Source organism: Falco punctatus (assembly GCF_963210335.1).
Source record: "Falco punctatus genome assembly, chromosome: Z".
In the NCBI taxonomy this organism is placed as follows: Eukaryota; Metazoa; Chordata; class Aves; order Falconiformes; family Falconidae; genus Falco; species Falco punctatus.
In genome coordinates this window covers 69093736-69106129 of record NC_137586.1, presented here as the reverse complement: position 1 = coordinate 69106129, position 12394 = coordinate 69093736, and the positions used below count along the sequence as shown (strand labels likewise).

At 44.1% G+C, this 12394-nt stretch overlaps 1 protein-coding gene across 1 annotated transcript in view; it reads left to right on the top strand.

Annotated features, from left to right (window-relative positions):
- Positions 1 to 12394, top strand: part of ELP1 (elongator acetyltransferase complex subunit 1) — a 31198-nt gene that overhangs the window by 11283 nt on the left and 7521 nt on the right. Inside the window, exons 12-27 of the mRNA XM_080372970.1 lie at positions 191 to 290; positions 939 to 1121; positions 1911 to 2017; positions 2513 to 2616; positions 3439 to 3492; positions 3577 to 3682; positions 4342 to 4454; positions 5185 to 5258; positions 5877 to 5955; positions 6221 to 6300; positions 7191 to 7331; positions 8400 to 8485; positions 9042 to 9190; positions 10032 to 10155; positions 10612 to 10709; positions 11906 to 12107. Coding sequence (XP_080229096.1) covers positions 191 to 290; positions 939 to 1121; positions 1911 to 2017; positions 2513 to 2616; positions 3439 to 3492; positions 3577 to 3682; positions 4342 to 4454; positions 5185 to 5258; positions 5877 to 5955; positions 6221 to 6300; positions 7191 to 7331; positions 8400 to 8485; positions 9042 to 9190; positions 10032 to 10155; positions 10612 to 10709; positions 11906 to 12107 — 1800 coding nt within the window. The remainder of the gene's footprint in view (positions 1 to 190; positions 291 to 938; positions 1122 to 1910; positions 2018 to 2512; positions 2617 to 3438; positions 3493 to 3576; positions 3683 to 4341; positions 4455 to 5184; positions 5259 to 5876; positions 5956 to 6220; positions 6301 to 7190; positions 7332 to 8399; positions 8486 to 9041; positions 9191 to 10031; positions 10156 to 10611; positions 10710 to 11905; positions 12108 to 12394) is intronic.

Here is a 12394-nt window from a genome sequence, read left to right as displayed (position 1 = left end):
CCAAAGCAGTGCTGTATACAGTGTAATACTCAGTGTGCTGTGAGATGAGGCTGTTGTAGGGATGGTGTTTTCTGACTTTCATAGGAGTTTCCTGTAACATCTACTTTTTTATAAGAATGAAGATCGGGGGGTGTGTGTGTGTGCTTTTTTGGCAGAATCTCTAAACTCTGCTTTGTTCTGTGTTTGCTAGGACAGAGCGTAGTGAATGACCCCACTGTCAGATTTGGAGCTGTGGGTGGAAGTGGATTTAAAACAGCTATGGAAACACCATATCTGGATAAAACCTACAGGTAATGTAGAACTAGTACACTGTAATGGTAGTGTCTGGCTGGATGTTTTAGAGGTCACCCCTCTGACCAGTTGTCTCAAGATTCTGAAGAGGTTGTCAGATAAAGGGGTTTCATTGTGCTGACACTGTGGCTGCAACTAGTGCTAAGGACTGGACAACACAGTGGGCAGTTTATCTTGAGAAGTGCCTTTGAATGAGGTCTTGGTCCTGATAGCCTTTACTGTGCCTGGTGCTCTTGGCATTGTGGTGTTGGATTTTGTGCTCCTTCCAGAGCAAAAGGAATGGCTGTGCAGTGCCCAGGCCCACGATCATGGCACACTGAGTGACAGAGCTGCTTGTGTGGCATAGGAACAATAACAAAATAAAAAAACCCCACCCTGTTCTGTAGTTGTTCCTATACACAGTTGGCATGGGAGCAGTGCTGCCTGGGAAAAACAAATGGTGCTCCCTGGGTCTCATCCTTCGTCACCAGCCCAGCCTGTGGCAGAATTCATGCTTTGGGTGACTGTGTTTGTGCACTGGAGCCCTCCTAGCCATGCTGTGTGTCCGAAGAGCCAGGCTGCGCCTAAGAAGACCTTTGCCTCTCCCATGAGGTGGCCTACTGAAATCAGATTTTATTTGCTTCTCAGTCTCTTTTATTTTGTGACAGAGTTGATGTGGGCAGCGACTACAACGAAGTGATGAATCCTCTGGGACTGCGATTTCTCACCTGGCTGCCAGATGACAGCTTCCTGGTGGTTGGTCAGGGTCAGCATACTGCTCAGTCTGTCCTTCATCATCTGACTGCAGTGCCTCATGTGGCTGGAGCCAAAGAAGGGTGCCTGAATTTAAGGTATAGAGATCAGTCAGTTGTGGGTGAAGTCTGACACCCCCTCTGGACAGTGCCTAGAAGGAATTCATGTCTCTCAGTAGACATGCAGCCTGGAGTTTGTGGGTTGGGGAAATTGCTGTCTTCCTGCAGGAGAATCAGACAGCTCATGAAGCTGCCAACTGGTCAGCACTTGCCTGTAATCCTAGTGCCTACATGCAGCCTGACAAGACAGTATATGCTACATGCCTGTGTCAGTACAGGATGTCTCTGTTCCTCTGAATTCCAGGCGCTCAAGGGAACTGCATTCCTCCATTCTACCCTTTGTCCACCATTATCAATGTCCAGAAGGGGACTGGTAGTGCTTGTTACTCCATCTTCTTCTCACCTGCTGGGCTTTGTGGGATCAGTTCAACTAGAACCAGATCACAAAAGAAAGCCAGCTGGCGTACAGAAATCTGCTTCCCAAAGGGATCCTGAGAGTTGCTTTCTGTAGCACTCACACAGCAAAGGCTGATTTGCATATGAACTGTAGATTAGAACAAAAGAAGTGTGGGCTTTGCTGTGTGTCTTAAGTGTGCAGTGACTAGCACAGTTATGCAAATGACTGTTGGTTGGAGTTGCTGGTGTTCTGTGGTGCCAGTATCAGCTGACTTAGGTGTGAAAAGACTGCAGAAAATCCTTATGTGAGCAAGGTATCCCTCCATGCTGGAGGTGCGCATCCGTCCATCTGGCCACAAGAAATGCAGGCTCTAGGTTTTTAAAGTGTATCTCCTGTGGCTGATGTTCTCTGTCTTCTGTGTCTTGCTTCAGGATGTCTGTGCCTGTACATGGAGAAGTGATCAGCCTGTGCTGCAGTCCAGTGACCAAAACTGTAGCTCTCCAGCTGGCTGATGGACAGATCCTGAAATACCTGTGGGGTAAGCTGGGCCCTATTAAAGTACCTGGTCTGAGACATAGTTATTGGAGATGTCTGAAAAGGTTTAATGAGATGATTTGTCTTTCAGGGATACGGGTGACTCTTGCTGGTAGTTGGTTCTGCTTTTCATGCTCCCTCTGTTCCCAGAAATGGGCCAAAATGATTTGTGTCAAGAAGTTGTTCATGTTGTTGAGAATGGTAGTTCAGGCTTTATGGTTTGAAAAGATGATGACTGGTTTAGTGATTTCAGAAGTGCTGACTGACTGCCACATCCTCAGCACTTCTCTTTTGTTCCACAGTGGAATAAATGTGCTGCTGAGCCCCTAGAAGCTACCACCTTCTTGTTTGCTATGTCCTGGACTTCTGTGTCAGCGTTCCTCTTCTCTGTCAGATAGTGTAGCTTATTGCCAGCTCTAGTTTCCTTGAAATACATGTCATGTGGTTGTAATGTCTGAATCTTTGGCTGGAAAACGGTTTGATCTTCTTTGCTCTTTAGAGGCTTCTGTTCCAGTCCTTCAGCCCTGGCAAACTAGCAGTGGCTCTGCGGTTTGGTTCCCCTACCTTTGCATGCAGACTTCTATCACAAGGATCAGTGATGAGGTAAGTAAGATTGTGAGCAGATAAAATTCCCTACTCTGTTGTTCTCTGTATCAGATGTGCACAATGATCCTCTGCCCAGGGTCCAATGATACTTCTTAATGGCATTCTTCGTAAGGCCCTGTACAGAGCTGAGAGCATATATTCCCTTGTCTTCTAGAGCATTTCTGATGGCTTGCAGTTAAAACCCTATCTCCTCATTCTATGAATACAACGAAGAATGTCATTGAAGAGTGAAAAATTTCAGATTTAAAATTTCCAGCAGTCACTGCCCTAGTCTTCTTTTAAAGTAGCTTTTTGCTCTGTTTTATCTGAACTTACCCTATTAATAAATATGGCTTGCATTGGGTTACTGCAGATCTCCTGATGTTCCCTGTTGGTGATGGCTTCTTGGTAGTTACAACAGCTTAAGGAATGACGAGCTATTTTTCTGGTAGTTTCAGGGTTTCTTTCCTTCAGCATACATCCAGGTGAATGCAGTATGGAGTTGCTTTGCTCTGCTCTGTACTATGGTTTTCATCTGGTATCTTGGACCAGACACTGCTGAATAGAAAACTAAATTTCTGATTCTATTTTGTTACTGTGCAGTTTCTGTTACAGGGTAGACCAAGCTGGGTTTCCAGCCAGAAGTGTGTAAAGACTCTTAAGTAAAGCCCTGCTGGTATAGAGGTTGCTTGACTTCTTGTCCAGCTTCTCCAAGTAATTCATGTGAGATACTGAGTACCTAATTATAAGGTACTTCAATCCACTGCTAGTCAGTGTTGTGAAACATGTTGAAGGCTGTGAACTCTGATAGCTTATATTTGTCATCCTTTTTATTCACAGGAGGTGATCTTGGGCCTCACAGATCGATGCCGGTTTTTTGTTAATGATGTTGAGGTACCAAAGTTTTTGCCCCTCCTTTTCCTCTGCCAAAGACAACTTTCCTGTCCCACTGTGATAAACTTCTTCATTTTCCTACAGGTCGCTTCCAACATCACCTCATTTGCAACATGCAATGAGTTTTTGTTGGTGACAACCAACTCCCACACCTGTCATTGCTTCTGCTTGAAGAACACATCAGTGAAAGGTAAGTGCCAGCTCTGGCTGCCTGCTGCTGGCAGCTCATGGCCATTTTCTTGTAACCACAAAATGATCCCATTTTTCACATCTAAACCTGCTGTATTGAGTCACTCAGAGCAAGTACTTAAGAGATGGAGGAAGAGAGCTGTTTTCAGAAATCTGTCAGAGAGCAAGGAGCATAGGGAACTGACTTTGTGTATCACATGCTCCCTCCAGGGAGCAGGATTTGTCCTGTAGTTGTTGTCTCTTCACTGTTTTCAGTAGCTTAGCCCTGCATTCTCTCCCATCCCTCCACATCCAAAACCAGAAAGGGCCATGTGCTGTTTGAGGGTGTGTGGTAGAGAAGGGATTCTGGTGGCATCTGGCTATGAGAGGTATGAGGACCCTGGGAAAGGCAGGATAAGAACTTACTAGTCCCTCACACCTTTCAGCACTCCTTTCATCTGCTCTGTTGACCTTTTGTGACCTCGTTGTGCAGAGGCCATGTCTCTACTTTGTGTACAGCAGTGCTTAGCACTAAGAGGTCCTCTTCCTTTCTGGAACTGTTGAAGATCACTGCTGTTGACTCGGTTGGTCCAGTATGACTTTTCAGGGACACATAGGAAAGCCTGACTGGGGCACTGTGCTGTGGCGTGCCATGTGTGCTGATAAATATGCTGTCTTCAGCCCTTCAGGCTGGTCTGAGCAGTGCTGCACCCAACAGTGAGACCCTGTGCAAGGTGGAGCGAGGTTCGCGTATCGTCACCGTTGTGCCCCAGGACACAAAGGTCGTACTGCAGGTCAGTGTCTGCTGTCAGGGGATGTAGAGGGGCCATCTTGGTGGGCAGCTGGCCAACCTGCAAACAATGTGTGTACTGCTACAAAGCTGCTGCCCTGTACTGCTGCAGCACAGCACCTCACAAATCTCCAGCTGCCTGGGTGGATGCGGAGGGATTTTGAGCGTGCCTGTGGGAGTTGGTTCAGCACAGGCAGCTGGGTGTGTACAGAGCTGGGAAGGGCTGTTCAGATTCCCAATGGCTGAGGTAGCATAGTGCTACATATCGTGGCCTCTCACAGTGAATCTCAGACTCACCTCTTACTACTTGCTGTATTTGCTACCAGCCTTCCATTAGCCTTGGCGTAAAAGCTAAGCTTTTGTGAAGTGCTGAGCTCCCTCTTCTGAACCATTAGAGATTCACAGAATGGAGAAGGCTGTCATTTGAAAGGCATCTCCTGGAGGTGTGCAGCCCAACGTCTTCCTCAAAGCAGGACTCTGAAAGCTTGATCAGGCTGCTCTGGGTCTTGCTGGTTGAGTGGAGTCCAGCCTCCTGAGAAAGGAATGGTTTTGAGCTGAGAGAATTTCTGGATATTTTTCCGCAGTTGCTGAAATAGCACGTCCTTTGAAGTGAACGAACAGGCTCATGCACCTGCAAGTAGCAGACAGGCCTAGAAAATGGGCCAGTCCTCATTTTGCCTTCAGTGTAGGCAGAGTAACTACAAATAAAAAACTGTGTGAATCTTGCATTATAGATGCCAAGAGGAAATCTGGAGACTATTCACCACCGAGCTCTGGTTCTTGCCCAGATTCGGAAGTGGCTAGACAGGTAAATGTCGCTGGTGTATTCTGGTCTTCCCTCCCTCAGTCTGAGCTGTTGGAGGCTGGCTGGGCTAGTTCTTTTGTGCTGGAGAACAAGGGGAGGCTAAACTCAAAGGAATTTGTTAGTGTGAATGAAACTTTCTGGGGCTACCAGCTAGAAGCCCAGCTTTCAGCAGTCCAAGCTGCCCCTCACTTCACCCCTGAAGGGTTTATGTGTGCTGAGACTGTGTGGGTGGGAGAAATCTTCAATTGCTCCATTTTCCAGACATCTCAATCACTTGAAGCTTGCTGGTTTTTGTATTTCATTTGTTCAATCGATTTACATTAAAGTTTTCTGAAACACAAGTTGGTCCATTAGATTAAAATTTAGTTCTCTGTTTTAAGAGAAGAAAATAATGCATGGCCTGTATTGCTTCCTCAACCTGGTATGCTGGACTGTCCCACGGCAGAGGCTGACAATGAACAAGACTGACCTTGCACATTTTTTCTGAAAGGCAATCTATACAGTTTAGTGCCTAGGATATTCCCTTCCCAGGGGCCTGTGCTTACCTGTAGTCGGTTGCCTTTGTTTGCAAATACTGTACCTTTCACTATGTAAACTGTCCCACTTGATTAATTCCTCCAGGCTTATGTTCAAGGAAGCTTTTCAATGTATGAGGAAGCTGCGAATCAACCTCAATCTTCTCTATGACCACAACCCCAAGGCAAGTATGCCCACTTTTGTTGCGTTATTTTCCATATCCACCTAGCCTGGAATCCATTGAAATTGGACAGTGGGCTTAAAAGAGTAGGTGGTGCTGTCGGTTCTGCTTTGAGCAGAGGTGGCTGCTCTGCACTGCTGCATCCTCTGCACGCAGATCATATTTAGCATCTCTTCATCTTGTACATTCAGAGAAGGTCTTTGAATTAGTTCTTGTCCTTAATGTACTTACTCAGAATAACAGTAGTAGTACTTTCTGTTCATTTCAGGTATTTCTGGAAAATGCAGAAACCTTTATCAAGCAAATAGATTCTGTGAACTATATCAACTTGTTTTTCACAGAACTGAAGTGAGTATAATCTGTAAATGGAAGCATACGTGTAATCAGTGGTGGTACATTATTTTGTCAAAATATTGGCAGCTCTTCAGCGTGCGTGCAAGGAGTCAGAAAACTGGCATGTTGGGTCATCAAGACTCAAGTAAGCTCAGTAGTTTCAGAGACTGTCAATGTGTCTTGTTGGGAATTCCAGCGTGCAGGCACCTATTAGACCTTTCCAGCAAGGGATTAGTACATCATCTGACTGCTTTTACTTGTCTTCTGGTTTGCTGTACAGGGATAAATGTGAACAGAGAAATTGTTCCCTCATAAAGTAGCAAGACAGCACTGCTTATCTGAAGCCTTGAGGCTAAGGTACTTGCTTAGACTCCCAGTTTAGGTCCCCTGACCTCTTTCTCAAAGGTTGAGTGACAAGAGGCTTTATGGCTTTGGTAGCTTCAGGACTTCCCAAGCTTGATGAGGTAAGTAATTGTTTAGGAACTGGAGCTATCACTTAGCTGTTCTGTTTTATTTCTAAATTTTGACCTGACCTTAAATCTTAGTCTGGAAATAAAAGCAAATGGCTTAATTTTCAGAAGTGCTGTGAGCTCAGCATCTCAGTAATGAATTAAGTAGAACAACTGTATCTTGAAAAGTTTTGTCTTCTGATTATTTGTACAGCTAAGGTAGTTGCTCTGACCAGTTCTTTTCAATGCCTGTTTTAGCTGAGAATCAGTTGGGGTGGACGCAAGACACTGGAGAACTTCCTAGTAGTGTGGCAGGTGTATCAGTACTGAATGACATATGAGCTACATTGTTGAGTAGTTATTTTCTGCATATATTTGTGTTTTTTAATGTTCTTTTCTTTGTGCTGGGCTGTGTGATGGACCATGCTGGTATTCATGGCATCTCTTTTTATTTAGAGAAGAAGATTTCACAAAGACTATGTACCCATCTCTGAATGGTAGCAGTAATGCTCAACCACGCCAACATCCTGATCAGAAAAAAATAAACCTCATTTGTGATGTGATGAGAGTTGCCATGGAACGCATTGACCCTCAAAAGTGAGCATCTTATTTTCTCATTGCAGAAGGTGAAGCTGCCCTTAACATCAGTTATTTTGCTTCAGGGCCTCTGACGTGAGCCTGTGCTCCACAAAGCTTACACCACCATACCTTTCCTCTGCTAAGGATGCTGTCCTGAAAACCACAACATCTAATGAGCACAACTTTTTACTACAAGAATTAAACTAGTAGGTGCAGGATGCTTATGAGAGTTTAAGAAATACACTCAATTTAGGAGCCGTCTGTGTGGTGTAGGGGACAGAGAGACATGGGCAAGATTGTCATCTCAAGGAGATGCTGTCTTTTTGGAGCAGCTGGTCTTTCAGAAAGTTCTCAGCTGTTCCATTTTGAGACTGAATTACTTCTGTAAATCTTCTGCACATTTGTGAATTAGTACTTTTTTATTAACCATCTGCCTTGGATGAATCAACAGTGGACAAGGATAAAGTGTGGGAAAACAGGATAATAATAGTGGTTAGTGAAGCAGTGTTAAACCATTGGCAGCTTGTATATGAAACAGTGGATAGAGGAGCAACAGTGTGTTGCTGCTGAACCCTGAAAACCTGCACAGTTTCAGCAAACTATTTTGGAAAACAAAGCATCCCCTTGGCTGGGAAAGCTGTTTTGAAATAGTACCTGTGCAATGTATGAAAGTGGAAATAATCTAGAAAGCTTTTATCTTATAAAAAAGACCATTTTCATGCCAAATTTCAATTGGAAAACTGTGTCCAGCTACCTGAGCTTTCAGAGAGAGGTGTTCTCTCTCCATTATGCTGGCTGGCGTGGTAAGGAAGCTCGTTCTGCTGAGAACACACCTCCAGTCTTGTGACATGTTTGGGAAGACAAGTTGAGTAGGGAAAACCTTTGTGGTATATTCCGTTCTCTTCCCATTTTTCCTGCCATTCTGTAAAAAGATAGACATACCTGAGTAGGGTTTTTTTGTTTGTTTTGGTTTTTTTCTACTGAAATGTAAGCTAGAACTTGCACAAACTGTGCTAAAATAGGAATGAGCAGTGTTTCTGCCTTCTCACTTTTTCATTTGCTGTTGGTTTTTTTTTTTTTCTTCAGATACTGCTTATCAATACTGACAGCACACGTGAAAAAAAGTCCTCCAGAACTGGAAATTGCTCTCCAGAAGGTTCATGATCTTCGAGGTTTTGTATCTGGAACTCAAAAGTTTTGAAAATGGGGTGGTTTGCAGGAGCTTTCATTGTTAACATGGTTCACCCTGAAAACTATTTTAAAGGTGGCTGTTCATGGAGTCAGAAAAATGTGCTTGAAACTAGCTGTATGTTAATGCAGCAACATATCTGCCATAAGATACACTGCTGTACATGCCCTCAACTCATCCTTTTATCTAGGTATGTCAGCAGATGGCCCAGAGTTGGAGCTGTTTTCTCTTTCCAGTCAGAACTCTGGTTCCCCAGCATGGAATAGGAGGTTCCCATTCTGGGTCCTGATATCTTAAACTGGCAAATTTTGCTTTTACTCTGTGCTGATATTTCTGACTTGCTAAGTATTCAACAGTGACAAGTTACTATGCTTGAGCTGGTCCTTGAAGTAGCCTAGGAAATGCAAAGTAACCCCTCCTGCAAGATTGCATAAGCCTTTAGTTTGATGGTCCCTATCTGGTGTCAAGGATGTGCTTGATAATACGTCCTCCCTCAGAGCGGGGTTCCACTGCTGATTGTACACTTTATCTTGTTACAGAAAGCATTGCTCAAGATGTCAAAGCTGTGAGTGCAGAAGAAGCACTGAAGTACCTGCTTTTCCTTGTGGATGTCAATGAATTGTATGATTATTCCTTGGGGACATATGACTTTGACTTAGTCATCATGGTGGCAGAAAAGTCTCAAAAGGTCTTGGCTTATAGTTCCAGCCAAGGAACTATTTTTCTGCTTTCCCAAAGGTTCTTTGTAGTCTGCAGATCAGCCCACATGTTTTATTAGTCACAGCTCTCTACCCAGGCAGGATTCAGTTGCTCAGAAGTCCTGTGTGTGCTTGGGATGATGCTGGGATCATGTCTCTACATTCATTAATATTTCTTTAGCAAATTAGTACTTCTGCTCAGGGTGAAATAGAGCTCTTCTAGAGCAACACGGCAGAGCAGCTCTGGTGAAGGGAGGGACTGCAGTCAGAAGTGTTGTGACTGCATGCCTTAGCATTCCCAGTTCTGTACACTTTTGGTTATTGTTTAATTGGTGGTGGCCATAATAGTGTGCATCTTCCAGCAGATTTAATTTGAAATCTCTGACTGGAAATGCCCTTCAAGATCTTCAGAGTTTCCTAATGTTGCAGCAGAGCCTGCTGTCCATCAGTTAAAACACCCAATTAATGTTAACAGGTTTTATGACCTTTGTTGTGGGGAAATTGATCAGCTTTATAGCTGCAAATTTATAGATGATAATAGCTAATAGAAAACAGTATTTGGTATCATACATAGTCTTGCATTTTAAATGTCACCAGTGTTTAGATACTGCTGAAGTCTATGTGAGATCCTGGTAATTTAAGTTAGTTATTCCTGGCAACAGTACATATACAGAATTGATTCTTTGAGATGGCTTACATTTAAAAAAATATAAAAAGCTTTTTTAGTGTATTATTGTACAATTTCAAATATGGGACTGTCTCTTGGTGAAGATAGGGGCCAAATAAGGATCTTACTGGATTAGCTCAACGGGTTTTTATTATTCTTTGCAGGACCCAAAAGAATATTTGCCCTTCTTAAATACCCTCCGGAAAATGGAAACCAATTATCAGCGATATACAATAGACAGGCACTTGAAGAGATACAAAAAAGCTCTTGGGCACCTCAGCAGATGTGGTAGGTGTCCTGCACGTGCAGCATCTTTAAGGAGAATTTCTGTAGTGGAACATAACCGTTTTGGAGAGCCTTTAGGGGGAAATAGCTGAGGAAAGAGAAGGATTGCACAAGGTCATCTTACTTCCTGATAGTGGATGGTTAACTTACTTTTGTTACGTGTTTTTTGTAGTGTACATTGGCATGGGCAGAAAGGAGCAAGGATGTGTACTGCTCTGTGATTGCGAAGCATAAGTTTTGTTTTGTTCCTGTGGTAGGTGACTTGTCCCCAGTCAATATTGCTGGCAGAACCGGAGCAAGAGAATACCTTGATTTTACAATAGCAGAATAGGTGCTTGTGTGCTCTTCCACACAAGCACCTCTAGTTGCTTCTTGATCCAGTGAACCCAGACTGGCAGGGAGCTGTGAGAGACTTGCGCTTTCTCTTTTATTGCTATGAAAAATAAATTATTTCTGCAGGTCCTGAACACTTCTCCGAACTTTTGAACTTGGTGAAGGATCAGAATCAGTATTGTGAAGCCTTGAAGCTGTACTCCTCCAGCACACAGGAGTACAAGGTCTGTAAGCATGTGACACTGCAGTGTGCACACTTTTAGTCTCACGTGTGTGTTTGCATGTCGTCAACACCTTGAGTGAGGGTGGGAATGAGAGAGCAGCTGGTTGTGTTCAGGCTCTGCAGGTCATTGTTATTCCTTAGTTGTCTAAGACCCTCCTCTGAGATAATAGCTGGAATGACTCTCAGCATTAACCCTGCAAGGTCTGGTGATCAAAGGAGTGGCTGTTAGGTGTTTGATCCTGTGGCCCACAGAACACCTGGGAGTCCATTTTCTGCTGCACTGTCCTGTGGTGTGCTGGAGAACTCCTGTTACCACAGAAACACTTTTCTTCCTGTCTTCACCTTTGTGATACCAGCTTTCTGTCTGGCACTTGCAGGTTGTATGAGGACACTTTGTTATCTTTAAACTAGTCTGAAGAGTGCTGGAGAGCTTGGCACACTTTTAAGATGTGCTGTTCCCTAGCACATACTGTCCCCCTACTGGTTTCAGTATTAATGAAGAACTTTAGCTTGCTCAAGGCTGAGATAAAATGTAAATGAATGCATTTAATGTAATTTGATTTAGATATTGTAAGTAAGACACAGGCCTTTGTAAAAAGTAGATGAAGAAGTAAGAGGAGAAATACAGAAACTCAATCTGTTTGCAACACAGTGAAAGCAGAAATGACTCTCCCCATGGGGAAGGACTGTTCCCAACTGGCTCATTGGGAGTCTTTGTTTCCAGTCAAACCCACCTGCCGCTTCTTGATAGAGATTGTGAGCTTTGCCTATTGTAATGAGGTTCAGGGTATTGATTCACAGCAGCTTGTGTGCCTAGAGAGCTGCAGGACTTGCATAGTCCCTTGTGCCAGTATTTAACTGCTGAAGTAAGCTGGGTCAGGGAAACTGTCTAACGAAAAACCATTCATGTGAGTGGGGAAGAAGGAACTGGTTTCCTGCAGTATGTAGTTTACCCAGCCTTTGGTGTGGGGAGATAGGTACCCACCCAGTGTCTCTTGCTTCAGCTCTGTGAAATGTCTCCATGTGCTAATCATCAGCCCTTGGCTGGACACAAAGTTAAAAGTGGAAACATTTTTGCTGGAGTACCTTGGGGGAGGAGGAAGTAGACTTTTGTTGATGGGCACTTAATTTTTGCTAATGGAGGACTGCTACTGGCTCTACAGCTGATTTCTTGTTTCTCTTGTCACTTTCTTGCAGGATATCAGTGATGCATATGGGGAGTACTTGATTCAGAAGCAGCTACATGAACAGGCTGCACTGATATTTGCTCGTGCTGGCATCTTTGCAAAAGCACTTGATGCTTTTCAGAACAGTGGCAGCTGGCAGCAAGCCCTGTGCATGGCATCACAGCTTGGTTACACGAAGGATAAGGTGTCCAGCCTGGCACAAAGCATGGCAGGTAGGCCTTCAGGAGATCAAAGTGTGCAGGGCAAAACTGGCTGCTGTTATTTTCGTTCATTTGATTTTCCATAAAATTTAGTGAAAACCTCAGTCTTCAGCAGCATTTTTCTTAAAGGAAGAACAAAGATCCCATGTTTCCCAAGGGTTTGTACAATTGCACAACACCTTTGTTTCTCAGTGGAACCAAGAGATGTTGGAGCTGAGCTGGTAGGCACACAGGAGTTGCCAAGCTAGCTGTGGCCTTGGCTGCCCCATGCTGACTGTTTCTTGCACTTTTTCCTTGCA